Raw genomic sequence first — 12,035 nt, 5'->3', positions numbered from 1 at the left:
CCCAGCACCTGGTATCTTTCAACTTGCACAATGTCAACTCCTGAGCATTTAACAAAAGTGATTGAGTATCTACCTTGTACCCACCTGATCCTCAGCGGCAGATGATCAGTTGAGTCTGGTTCTAGCTGCAGGAGCCCACCCAGGCAGACTCCTTGCTTCCTCCTTGCCCCTTGCATGTCTACTCCTTTCTCCTAGCACTGATTGCAGGGAAAGCTCTGAGCTTCATTTGGACCCCTGAACCCTGCTCAAGGCTGCACATGGGAGGGTATTCCAACTCAGAAGGTGAAAGTATAAATGGGCACAAGGCTGGAGGGAGGATCCTGGGAACTTGGACCCTTCTAGGGTGGAGATTCCAGGCTTTCAGTGGATTGGGGGGGGGTGGGGAGTGTCCTTGAAAGGCTCTGGAAGCTTTACAAAGGCCTTGTTGGCCGTGGGCTCCATGGGGTCCAGAGTGGGGAGCAGTGAAAGAAGGGAGGGGAGAAGGAAGGAGAACAAAGAGAAAAAGGAAGGACATAGATGCACAACTTTGAGTGTTGGCTGAAGATGGGGTAATTGGGGGCTGGAATTTGAGGGTCCAAGGCTGTTGGTTCTGGTAGAGTGGACTTTGGTGGTATAAGTATGGGTATGAAGGGTCTGTGGGCAAGGATTTGGGGGATTGGGAGTTAGGATTGGTGTAGAGGATGGGGGAGATAATCTGAGGGGAGGGTTTGGGAGTGTGAAAACCAGAATTGTGGGTGAAGCAGGAGGTTTGGGGATCTGAGGGCAGATGACTGGAGTCTGAAGGTGGAGGTTCTTGGGTTTGAGGGTGGAGGCTCTGGGAGGGTAGGTCAGGGGAGGGTTGGGACCCAAAGCCCAGTTGGAAGTCTGAGGCCTGGGCAAGGGATGAACTCCCACATCTGAGGGAGGTCTTGGGGAGTGAGTGGCCCTGGAAGGGCAGGGAAAGTTATCAGAGCTCTTGGATCAGTTTCTCCTTGTTCCTCCCATCTCGGCCTCGCCCCGCCCCCTTCGTAGAACAGACCCCTCCCCGGACCCGCCGCACTTCACCTTCGGGCCAGCCCCTACTCTCCGAGCCCCTTCTCAGGTCCCATCAACCCCTCACAACTCGCCTTTGCCCCGCGCCTGCCCGGAGTAGGCCCCGCCACCTAGATAACGCCCCGCCCCTCATCACAGACTCCGCCCTCCGTCCAGGCCCCGCCCCCTTCCCTCAGCTGAGCCGGCCCCTGCCTTCACCGCCCCCGCCCATCCGCAGACCCCACCTCTCTCCGCCCAGGCCACACCCCCTCATTAGGCCAGGCCCCACCCCTCGCCCAGGGCCCCGCCCCCTGCAGAGCAGGCCCGGTGGCGCCCCGCCCCCCCCACCCCCCGCGTCTCTGTCTCCCGGGCCGGCGCGCGCGGCTCCCGTCACTTGAACGCGCGGCGGCGGCGGCGGGAAGATGGCGGAGTCCGGTGGCGGCGGCGGCGCTGGTGGCGGCGGCTTTGGCGCGGGCCCGGGCCCCGAGCGTCCGAGCAGGTGAGACCCGTGCGCAGGGTGGGCCGGCACCTGACCCGGGGCCAGGGTGACGTGTGGGGAGTCCTGGGGGTCGTGAGGGGCTGAGGAGCCACCTGGGCTGGTTCGAGGGTCTTTACGGGGGATTGCTGGCTTTAGGGGGTCATGGAGTACTGGGGGGACCGAGGGCTGCTGAGGGGCAGCCGAAGGCGGGCTGGGGGCCCCAGGACCTCGAGGTATCTGCATGCGGCCCTAGGGGTCTGAGGGGGCATTGAGGAGCATGGAAGTCTGAAGGGAAACCCATGGACTCCTGACTGTGATGGGGCCATGGGGGAACTGGGGATCCCAAAGGGTCTGGGAGGCAGAGAGGGCCTGAGGAGGGGACTATGGGCAGTCTTGAGCTTGTTGAGGCTGTCTTGGGGACTCTTAAGGAGGGGACTGATGAGAGCTTGAGGGGCTGAGGCCCAAGGCTTCCTGGAGGGTGCTGTAGGACCCTGCCCTGAAGTGTTTAAAGGTGGTCCTGTGGGCATGCTGAGGGGTCCTGGCAGGAGTGAGGACTGTGGAAGGCTAGAGGTAGGGGGCTCAAGTGAATCTGAGGGCCTGAAAGAGGCCTAAAGGGCCTAGGAAAACCTGAAAGCAGAGGCTGCCGTTGTCCCCAGGGGTCCCAGTGTGTCCTTATGGGCAGGAAAGGGTCTGGAGTTCCCAGGGGTCCTAAGGAGCTGGGGTGGGTCTTGGGGAGCCTGAGGATGATGAGAGAACCCTGAAAATCTAAGGAGGGTCCATCCTTGGTGCTCCTGTCTCCCATCCCCATGGGGTTCAAATCCTCCCCCAGACTAAAGGACTTGAAGCAAGGTCTTGCCCACAGAAAAGGGAAGCTCCCTTTTCCTTTGTCCAAGTCCTGAGATGGGTTGCTTGAACCCCAGAATTGGTGTAAAAATTGAAGGTGTTGGTATGCATTGTTTTGGATTCTCAGAGGGGAGGAACGCCTGCCTTAGGTAGCACAACCTTCCTCTTCTTACAGGGCCAGCGTGGCCCAGATCCTCCCATCCTGGCCTCCCAGGAAAGCCTGCCACCCTTGGTTGGCCAAGGAGGAAATCTGGGCTCTTCCTTGATGGTGAGCTTACGGGAGCAAATAATTCCAGTGTGATAAGTGATGAAGTCGTTCACTACTTGTGTGCTGTGGAGGCAGTCCTCATTGTGGAGACTTGGGCTGGTGCTGACCTGAAAGACCTGATGGCTCCAGGCATGAGTGGGGCTTTAGAGGCCTACAACGGGGAGTGAGAAGAGATCAGAAGATTTTAAGACATTAAGGGGGTAGAGTTGGCAGGGCTTGTTGACCAGGCATGAGGTGACACGTAAGGAACAGACAAAAGGGGACAGCTAACCCCAGGTCCCTGCCTTGGGCCCAGGAATGGGATAGTTTGGGGACAACAGCAAGGTGTTGTCTGTATAATTCGCTCATTTTAGCTGAGCAGTTGATTGAGTTTTAATTATTTTATAGAGTTATGTACCCTTTAAAACAATCCAGTTTTTTGAGAAGGCTTCCATCACCCCAAAGAGTTCCCTCAAGCCCCTTACAGTCAACCCCCAGCCTCAAACACATCCTGATCTGCTTTTGCTCTCTAGTTTCGCCTTTTTAGAAATTGTATATGAATGGAATCCTACTGTATGTGGCTTCTTATGTCTGACTTCTCTCCCTTAACTGAATGCTTTTGGAAGTTCATCTGTGTGGTCACAAGTATCAGAAGGATGTTCTTTATCATTGCTTCGGAGTATTCCATTGTATGCATAGACAGTTTGCTTACTCATATACTGGTTAATGGACATTTGGGTTTCCGTTTTGACAATTACAAATAAAGGCCCTGTGAACATCCAGGTATGTGTTTTTGTGTGGATATATACTTTTATTCTCTTGGGTAAATACCTAGGAGTGGACTGACTGGGTCCTATGGGAGATGTACGTTTAACTTTTTAAGAAACTGCCAACCTGTTTTCCAGAGTGACTGTACCATTTGCATTTCTACCAGCAAATGTACAGGAGTTCCGGTTGCACCCCATTCTTGTCTACGGTTGATGTGGCCAGTTTTTAATTTTAGCCATTTTAAGTATATACGGGTATCTTATTTTGGTTATAATTTGTATCTCCCTAATAAGTAATAACGTTGGACACTTTTTCATGGTCTCGTTGGGTACTTTTCAAATCTTTTGCCCATTTTCTAATTGAGTTGTCGTCTTATTGTTGACTTTTAAGAATTTTTTATGTATTTTGGCTACAAGTCCTTTATCAGATATATGATTCACAAACACTTTTTCCCAGTCTGTGGCTCATCTATCTATCTATCTTTCTTTCTTTCATTTTCCTAATGATATCTTTCACAGGGCAAAATTTTATCATTTTGATGAAGTCCAGTTGATCAGTGTTCTTCTCTAATGGATTACACTTTTAGTGTCATATGTAAGAAATCTTTTCTTTTTTAAAATTTTATTTTAAGCAGGCACCATGCTGGGCATGGAGGCCAACACAGGGCTTGAACTCATGACCATGAGATCAAGACCTGAGCTAAGATCAAGAGTTGAATGCTTAACTGACTGAGCCACCCAGGCACCCCTCTAAGAAATCTTTTCTGAATGGAGGCACTTTTTTTTTTAAGATTTTATTTATTTATTTATTTATTTGAGAGAGAGAGAGAGAGCGTGCATGCACAAGTGTGTGTGTGGGGGGGGAGCAGAGGGAGAGGGAAAGGCAGACTCCCTGCTGAGCAGGGCTCCAGGGCTCTATCCCAGGACCCCAGAATCATGACCTGAGCTGAAGGCAGATGCTTACTTAACTGACTGAGCCACCCAGGTGTCCTGGAGGCATTTTTTATTTATTTATTTTTTTTTTAATTTTTTTTTTTTAAAGATTTTATTTATTTATTTGAGAGAGAGAGAACGAGAGACAGAGAGCATGAGAGGGAGGAGGGTCAGAGGGAGAAGCAGACTCCCTGCTGAGCAGGGAGCCCGATGTGGGACTCGATCCCGGGACTCCAGGACCATGACCTGAGCCGAAGGCAGTCACTTAACCAACTGAGCCACCCAGGCGCCCCCCTGGAGGCATTTTTTAAAAAGACATTTCCCCCACTTCCGAGATTCCCATTTGCCCCCTTCTATCCATCCTAGTGGAAAGATTACAGTTGTCTAGAGCAACTGATAGGGAAGGGGCTCTTATCCCTGTGGTGCTTGTATGGGGAGAAGGGCAAGAATCCCTAATATGGTGAGATGGAGCACGTGGGAAGAGGATCCAGTTTTGAGGGAGATTGTGGCACACAATATTTTGCCAAGGATCCCTTGAGATCTAGAGGCCCTTGTAATGTTCATTTATTCCTTCCTTCACTTATTCCAAAGGGGCCAGCGAGGCCTGGTCTATCACTTGCCCATGCCTCATTCCTTTTCAGCCTTCCACACTCCCAGCTCATATCCTTTCAGAGCCATCTGCCTGACCACCGAGCTCAGTTAGCCCTCAGAATGCTTTTTCTGGTCACCTTGGATTGTTTGGTAAAATTTTTATAGCGTTAAATACTCACCCACAAAAAGTGAACAATTCTGTGACATTTAGTATATTCATAATATTGAGCAACTATCCCATCTGTCTAGTTCCAGAACATTTCCACCACTCCAAAAGAAAATTCCGTACCTATTGGCAATCACTCCCCATTCCTCCTACCCCAGCCTCCTACAACTATTCATCTCATTTCCATCTCTATATAATTTACCTGTTTCATAAATGGAATCATACAATATGTGACTTTTTGTGTCAGGCTTCTTTCACTTTGTGTAATGTTTTCAGGATTCATCCACGTTGGAAAGTGTATCAGTACTTCATTCCTTTTTACGACTGTATAATATCTCACTGTGTGGACATACCATACATTTTGTTTAACCATTTGACCAACAGGTGGACATTTAGGTTGGTTCCACCTTTTAGCTAGTTGGACTGTGCTGCTGTGAACACGCATGTTCAAGTTTTTGTGGAAACACTTGTGTTCAGTTCTTGGGGTGTATACCAGGAGCGGAGTGGCTGGGTCATATGGCTGTTGTGTGTCCTTGATCACACTATCTCAACCCAACACTCCTTGGTGTGTTTATTAGTGGAAATGCCTTGAGGGTGGAGAGCGTCTGCCTCATTCTGTCTTATATGCCTGGAGCAAGGGCTGCACAGAGGAAGTAAATGTTCAAGAAATATGGCTGGGGGTGGGGAGGGAGAGAGAAAGGGATGGATGAAAGGGGTGTGGAAAAGCTCTCTAGGGCTTGCAGTCTGGCGGGTAGGAAGTCCCTTCCCTGGGATCGGGTCAGTCCTTCGCCTTTTCAGGGAGACTTGTGGGGTTGCTGAGGGCTGGGGGGAGGCTGGCTGTGGGGAGCTGTGGGGAGGCTGTGGGGTTGGTTTTCCAGTCTTCCAGGAGGCTCCTGCATCTGCCTTTTTGTCCCATGAAGGGTTTTGTCATTTGGCCAGGGATGGGGGCGGTTCCTGTCTTCCCCTTGGCCTTTCCAGCGGTCCCACAACTCAAGAAACTGTCCTCAGGAGGGACTGAGCTCCTCCACCCCCCCACCGCCCCCAGCGTTATATAACTTGTTTGTTCCAACTTCACTTTTCTGCAACCAAGGGGGAAAAAAAGAAAGAGAAAAGCTTATTCTCCTTCCTTCCCATCTCGAGGGATCAACAAAAAACTTGTTGCCTAGTAGAGATGGTCGTTAATAACCAAGCCGAACCTCGGGATGGTTGAAGCGTGGCTGTCTCAGCCGAGGTTTGCAGAGGGGAGGTGGGGTCCTAGCCACAGGCTCACTCACACAAAAGACACTTGTTCTCTAGTGGGCCCCCTCCCAGCTCCACCTCAGGCCCTCCAAAAGGGTCCAGGCTCAGGAGGGAGGGGAGGTTTGCAGCCACTTGGGGTGTTGAGTTGGGGGAGAGTGGAGGAATTCTCCTGGGAGATGCACTTTCCTAGCTAAAATTCCATCACTGTGAGGTGCCCAGCTGGCTGAGTTCTGGAGGGACCTTCTTGCCACAGAGGCTCTTCAGATGTTGGGTTGTTGGCATCCTCACTCCTCAGCCCATCTTCCCGAAAGGTGTCTGGATGGGACCCAGTCTGGCTGACTCACGCTGCTCCTGGGGGCTGAGGCGAGGGTATTGGGTGAGGGACGTGCCAGCCACAGGTGTTTTCATGGGAAGCTATGGCCCAGACACAGTGTGAGCGGGTTCGGCACAGTTCAGCAAGGCAGCTATCTGCTTCTGGCTTGGTGACCTTTGCTTGTTTAAACTTTCTTAACAAGCCCTCTCTGGCGGTGTCCTAGATTGTCACCACTCAGCCCTGAGGCCCTGGAAGAGTTCAGGCCCCCAACCCTTGTGTGAAAGACTGGGGGACCTTTTGGCCTTCTGAGAAGGTTCTTGTTCCTTTGGCTTTGTCCTCTTTTCAGCCAGGAGGGAGGGGTAGGGGTTTGACCCTTCAGAGGTGGGGCCTCAGCTCCTCCTCTTCAGAATTTTGGGAGATTTGGTGGTAGCAGGTGCCTCATCAGACCCACCTGTGTCTGTGGCCCCTCGTCTGACGAGCAGGGCCGCCCCACATACTGTGCACCTTGGGCATGTCTGCAACCCTCTGCACCTTAGACTGCTCATCTGGGAAGTGGGACCACAGGCCCACTGGGCAGGGTAGCTGGGACGAAGCAAGCTGGGGCCAGGGTGTGCTCAGCGGGTGCCCGGCATGTTGCCTGTGCATCTAAATTTTTTTTTTTAAAGATTTTTTTTTTTATTTGAGAGAGAGAGACAGAGATAGTGAGAGAGAGCATGAGTGGGGAGGAGAGAGGGAGAAGCAGGGAGCCTGAATCAGGGCTCAATCCCAGGACCCCAGGACCATGACCCAAGCCAAAGTCAGATGCTTAACCGACTGAGCCACCCAGGCGCCCCTGTGCATCTAAATGTTAATGCGGAAGTGGCAATGTTAGCCTGCAGTCCTGATGCTGCCCACGTTCTGCCTGCCGTGCCCAGTGGGGCCTGGCAGGGCTGCGGGTTGTCGTTGGCAGGTCTTGCCTGCGAGTCAGTGTGGCAGGTGGGGAAAAGAGAAAGTTGGTGTGTTAGTCCATTCTGGCTGCTGAATACCAAAGACTGGGTGGCTTATAAACAACGGAAACATGTTTCTCAAAGTTCTGGAGGCTGGGAATTCCAAGATCGAGGCACCAGCAGGTTTGGTGTCTGGTGAAGCCACTTTCTGGTTCAGAGATGGCTGTTTTCTTAGTGTATCCTCACATGGTTGAAGGGGCAAGGGGGCACTCTGGGATCCCACCCCCCGCTTTTCTTTTAAGATTTTTTTTTTTTTAAGTAATCTCTACACCCGATGTGGGGCTCGAGCTTACAAGCCCGAGATCAAGAGTCACATGCTCTACCAACTGAGACAGCCAGACACCCCAGGGTCCATATTATAAGGGCACTGGTCCCATTCATGGCTCCACCCTCATGACCCAATCACCTCCCAAAGCATCCCCCTCGGCCATCTTAATACCATCACATTGGGGGTTCGATTTTAACATGTGATTTCTGGGGGACACAAACATGCAGTTGGCTGAGCAGTTGGGAGGAGGGTGGCACCGTTACTTGGTGGTCATGAGAGGGTCAGTGGCAGGGGTAGTAGGAGAATGGCACATTCCAAATCCAAGGTGCTTCTGCAACACGGAGAGGGCAGATGCCTTCGGGCGGGCCTGGCACCTGGCAGCAGTACAGAGCGCAGCTCCGTGGGTCTCTGCAGGGTATTGGGGTGGGGGCAGCTGAATCTGAGGCAGGCTAGGGGGAGCACTGGGCTGGAGGTGCTAGAGGGCCAGGCCAAGAAGCTCAGCTCCTCCTCAGGGAGCGAGGCGCCCCTTTCCTCACCTTCTCGCCAGCAGGGTCCTGAGAGCTCATGATGTGAAATTGCTCTGAAAACTGCTCACTTTGCCCCGAATTGTGGAGCATTTGTCTCACAGCTGGACCCCTTCCACCTGGTAGCTGTGACTCCCCTGGGGGCGGCCTTCTTGTCGTCGGCCATAGGGATAGAAAGGTTTTATTAGCCTCCGCTATCATAGTGCCATCTCCAGGGAGCCCGTGCTGTGTGTCATCCCGCTTTTCTTAACGCCAGTTATTTTTTATTGCCGATCCGCACGGGAGAGCTTAGCGAGACCAGGTCAGAGGTTTGTGCTCGCATCCCTCCCCAGACACTTTAAAAGTGAGGCTTTCTCTGCATTCCTGCCCTTTGGTCTTAGGTCATGTTGCAGACCTGGGGTTGAAGGCCCTGGAGAAGGATGGGAGGAGTAAGGGGACTGGGAGGAAAGGCCCAGATAGAAACAATTCATCAACAGAGGTGACTTCTGGCATCTCTGACTCCTTTCTCTTGTGGACAGGACGCGTTTGACACCTTTCTCTTCCTCTGGTGATGGTCCCATGGTTCCTGTGTGCCTGCTGCTATGCTTGGTGCTGGGCATATGGGCCCCCAGGATGGTCAGGCCTTGCCCACGTGGACATGCTAGCAGGGTTAGCAAGACAGTTATGCAGTCATTTTTCCATACTTGCCATAAATGATCCTGAGGCCAAGTGGGAGGTTCCTGCCTTTTCTGGAAGGTTCTGAGAGCCTCCTCATGAATGAGGTTGAGGTGAGTCTGAGGGTTAGTATCAGCTTGGGGGAAGGGGGTCATGGGAAGTAGACTCTTTTCTGGGTATAGGCAAGTGGCATGTGTAGGTACTGAAGGAGGAGCAGCCTGGCTTTTTAGGGGTCATGAGGGCAGAGAGGAGCTGGAGGGGGTGGGAGGGAGGAGGCTGGGAGACTCGGTGGGGGGGTGCAAAGTTTGAGTGGGGGGGGGCCTGGGTCAGATTTGTGTTTGGGAAGGATCCCTCTTTTGAGAGACAAAGGGGCCTAGACCTAGGTGGGAGCTGTAGAGATGGTAAGGTAGGCAGGGGTTTAGGGAAGATTCGAGATTGAACTCGTGCCATGTGCTGATCACCGGTGGAGGCCGGGCACAGGGTCACTGGCTCTCAGGTTTCATCCAGGACTGAGGAGTGAGTACTGGGGAAGGATCCATTAGGCAGGCAGGCAGGCAGGCAGGAGGTAGGAGAGGCCCCACTGGCCTGCGGCTGTGCTGCCTGTGAGCATCCAGTGGAGATGGGAGGCAGAGGCGGACTTCCAGCCTGGAGGGCTTGAGGGCTTGTCTCTGCTTTGGAAAGCCCTCGTGCCTGTCCTTGCTCAAGGGCCTCAGGTCTTCCAGCGAGCAGCTCCTGGTCCCAGGAATGTGCCTTCTCCTGAGAAGAGGCTTTGGCCTAGCCTTAGCCACCCTGGGAGGTCTCCCCAGTTTCGATTCTGCCCGCCTGCTCTGAGCTTCACCTTGGGAGCACTCACCACACTACTGTCTCCTCCCATCATCTGTTGGCACATTATGTTGGTTCCACCTTTGAGCCACATCCCTGTCTGCCCCTTCTTCCATCTCTTCTTCATCCCTGCTCTGAGCCACCATTGGCTCTTGCCCTCCCAGCTGCTGCCCCACACTCCAGCCAGTGGGTCCCTCCTGAGATAGGCATCAGACCATGTTGCTCTGCCTGCCACCTGTGGGCGGGTTCTTCACTCTCAGAACAAATTTTACTTCTCCATGTGACCCCCACCCCCACCCTCATAGTGAGGTCCTACCCACCCACTGGGCTCTCTGTGCTTCCGCAGCCCGGCTGGTCTCCCAACAGCACTCCTCTGGCACCCCTCCTGGGCCTTTGGCCTGGCTCTTCCTTGGCTAGAGTGTCTTGTCCCAGTGCTTTGCACAGCTCCAGTGTTGCCTCCTTGGGGCCTGGTGGCTCTGTCCACCCGCCTCTCTGCATCCTCTGCCCTGTGCTCACAGTACATTCTGTATGCTTAAAGACCCATGTCCCCTAGAATGTGTGTGCTCCCCAGAGCAGAGCTTCCCCGTGGTGGCTCTGATTTGCTCCAGCAAATACCCCACACATAGCCTGTGACAGGATTTTGAGGGGACCTGGCCTGACCTAGAGGCTTCTGGAACAGCCTTCTGCACTCTGCTGGCTGAGGATCCCCCTTTTCCTCACTGTATTTAATGGCATGGTCTGGGTAGAGAAACAGAAGCAGGCATGTTGTCAGTGAATCGGCCCATTAGAGAGAAGCCAGTGAGCAGTGCCCTTTTGCATGTGCTTCATTTAGTTAAGGAACAGGATCTCAGCCCCATGTGCTGAGGATGGGAAACGGCCAGCCACTCTCCCTGTCCAGCTGCCTGCACTGGGAAGTGGGGGCCGGGGCCGCGGGGTCCCCACTGCCGGCAGACCCGCCTTCCTCCTGTGGTAGCCGCTCCGCAGCTGTGCAGACGAGCTCTTAACACTTGTTAACCCCGAGTCTCCAGTCCCTTCCTCCTGCCCCCTCCCCTTTCCCATTTCTCTCCAGAGAGGGCTGCTCAGGATTCACAGAACTCGTCCCCCACGGCTAAGAGAGCGCTTCCTTAGCATTCCTCCTCTGCCGAGCTGGGAGCGGGTGTTGGGGCGCAGCCAGCGCGGTTTCAGACCCCTGGCCGACCGGCTGAGGGGCTGATTTCTTTGCACACACCACCTCACCGCACACTGAAAATATTGTGATTCGGGAGGAAGTAACCGGCACCTTTGGGGAATCGCAGACCTTTCCTGTGAGGGAAGCAGCTTCCGGAATTGAACAGCTCAGCCTAGAGGAAATCTTGAGGGGTGGACCTTTGGGCTTTTAAAGGTCTCGAGGGGGGTCACCCGAGATTGAGACCGAAGATGTTTTCTGACGCCACAACTGCAGAATTCCACAGGGGTCAAAGACGGATCGGGCGGGAGCGGGCTGGGCTGCATATCCGGAGAGCTCTCTCTCAATGGGATGTTAGAATTTGAAGCAGCCTGCTGAAGGAAGCAGGAGCAGAGAGACCTGATCACCAGAATCTACCGAGAGACCGGAGCTGCGAGTAGGACAGTCCCTCAAGATGGGGTTGAGGGGTGGCACTGTGTCCTTGAGGCGGCAGGCGTGTAAAGGAGCCCCCCTGAGGACCCCCGAGGCAGCCTCCACATAGAAAACTGACAGGACTGTGTTTGAAAGTTGTAACTGTGTGCTTGCCTTGGTGAAATCTGGTGGGTCCCAGGAGAGTGTCTCTTGCTCTCTTTTCTCCCCCTCTCTGTCATGCAAGGGGGTGAGGCAGGGCAGTTGGGAGCACACAAATGTTTATGCTCCACGTGAGTCACTTACAGAAGCAAGGGGTGGTGTTTTTCTTGCTGAGGCTGATGGCATAGCACAGCCCTGCAGCTCCAGCCTTAGGCTTGCTTCCAGCATTTTAGCATTTAGAGTTGCTGAACTTTCGCGGTGGGGTACATGGGGAGCTTGCTGACCTTTCATGGGGAGCTGGCTGTCTTGTCACAGGCAGGCAGGACTTAGGCTGAGTTCGGCCACTACCCACTTGCTACAGATCACCCAGCTTGTACTTCCTCAACCCTCCCTGCCCCTCCCATCCCCGGGGTAGAAAGCCTGTGTGCTGCGCAGGGAGAGGCGGCAGCTGGAGAAGT

General features: G+C 53.6%; 1 protein-coding gene across 1 annotated transcript in view; it reads left to right on the top strand.

Moving 5' to 3' along the window:
- The first annotated feature begins 1,390 nt into the window (after nucleotides 1–1,390).
- Nucleotides 1,391–12,035, top strand: part of KLHL26 (kelch like family member 26) — a 28,181-nt gene continuing 17,536 nt past the window's right edge. Inside the window, exon 1 of the mRNA XM_036093809.2 lies at nucleotides 1,391–1,510. Within this exon, the coding sequence (XP_035949702.1) occupies nucleotides 1,434–1,510 (77 nt within the window). The 5' untranslated portion in view covers nucleotides 1,391–1,433. The remainder of the gene's footprint in view (nucleotides 1,511–12,035) is intronic.

This window comes from Halichoerus grypus, chromosome 1 (assembly GCF_964656455.1).
Source record: "Halichoerus grypus chromosome 1, mHalGry1.hap1.1, whole genome shotgun sequence".
In the NCBI taxonomy this organism is placed as follows: Eukaryota; Metazoa; Chordata; class Mammalia; order Carnivora; family Phocidae; genus Halichoerus; species Halichoerus grypus.
The sequence above is the reverse complement of the archived record's forward strand: the minus strand, read 5'-3'. Positions and strand labels throughout refer to the sequence as shown.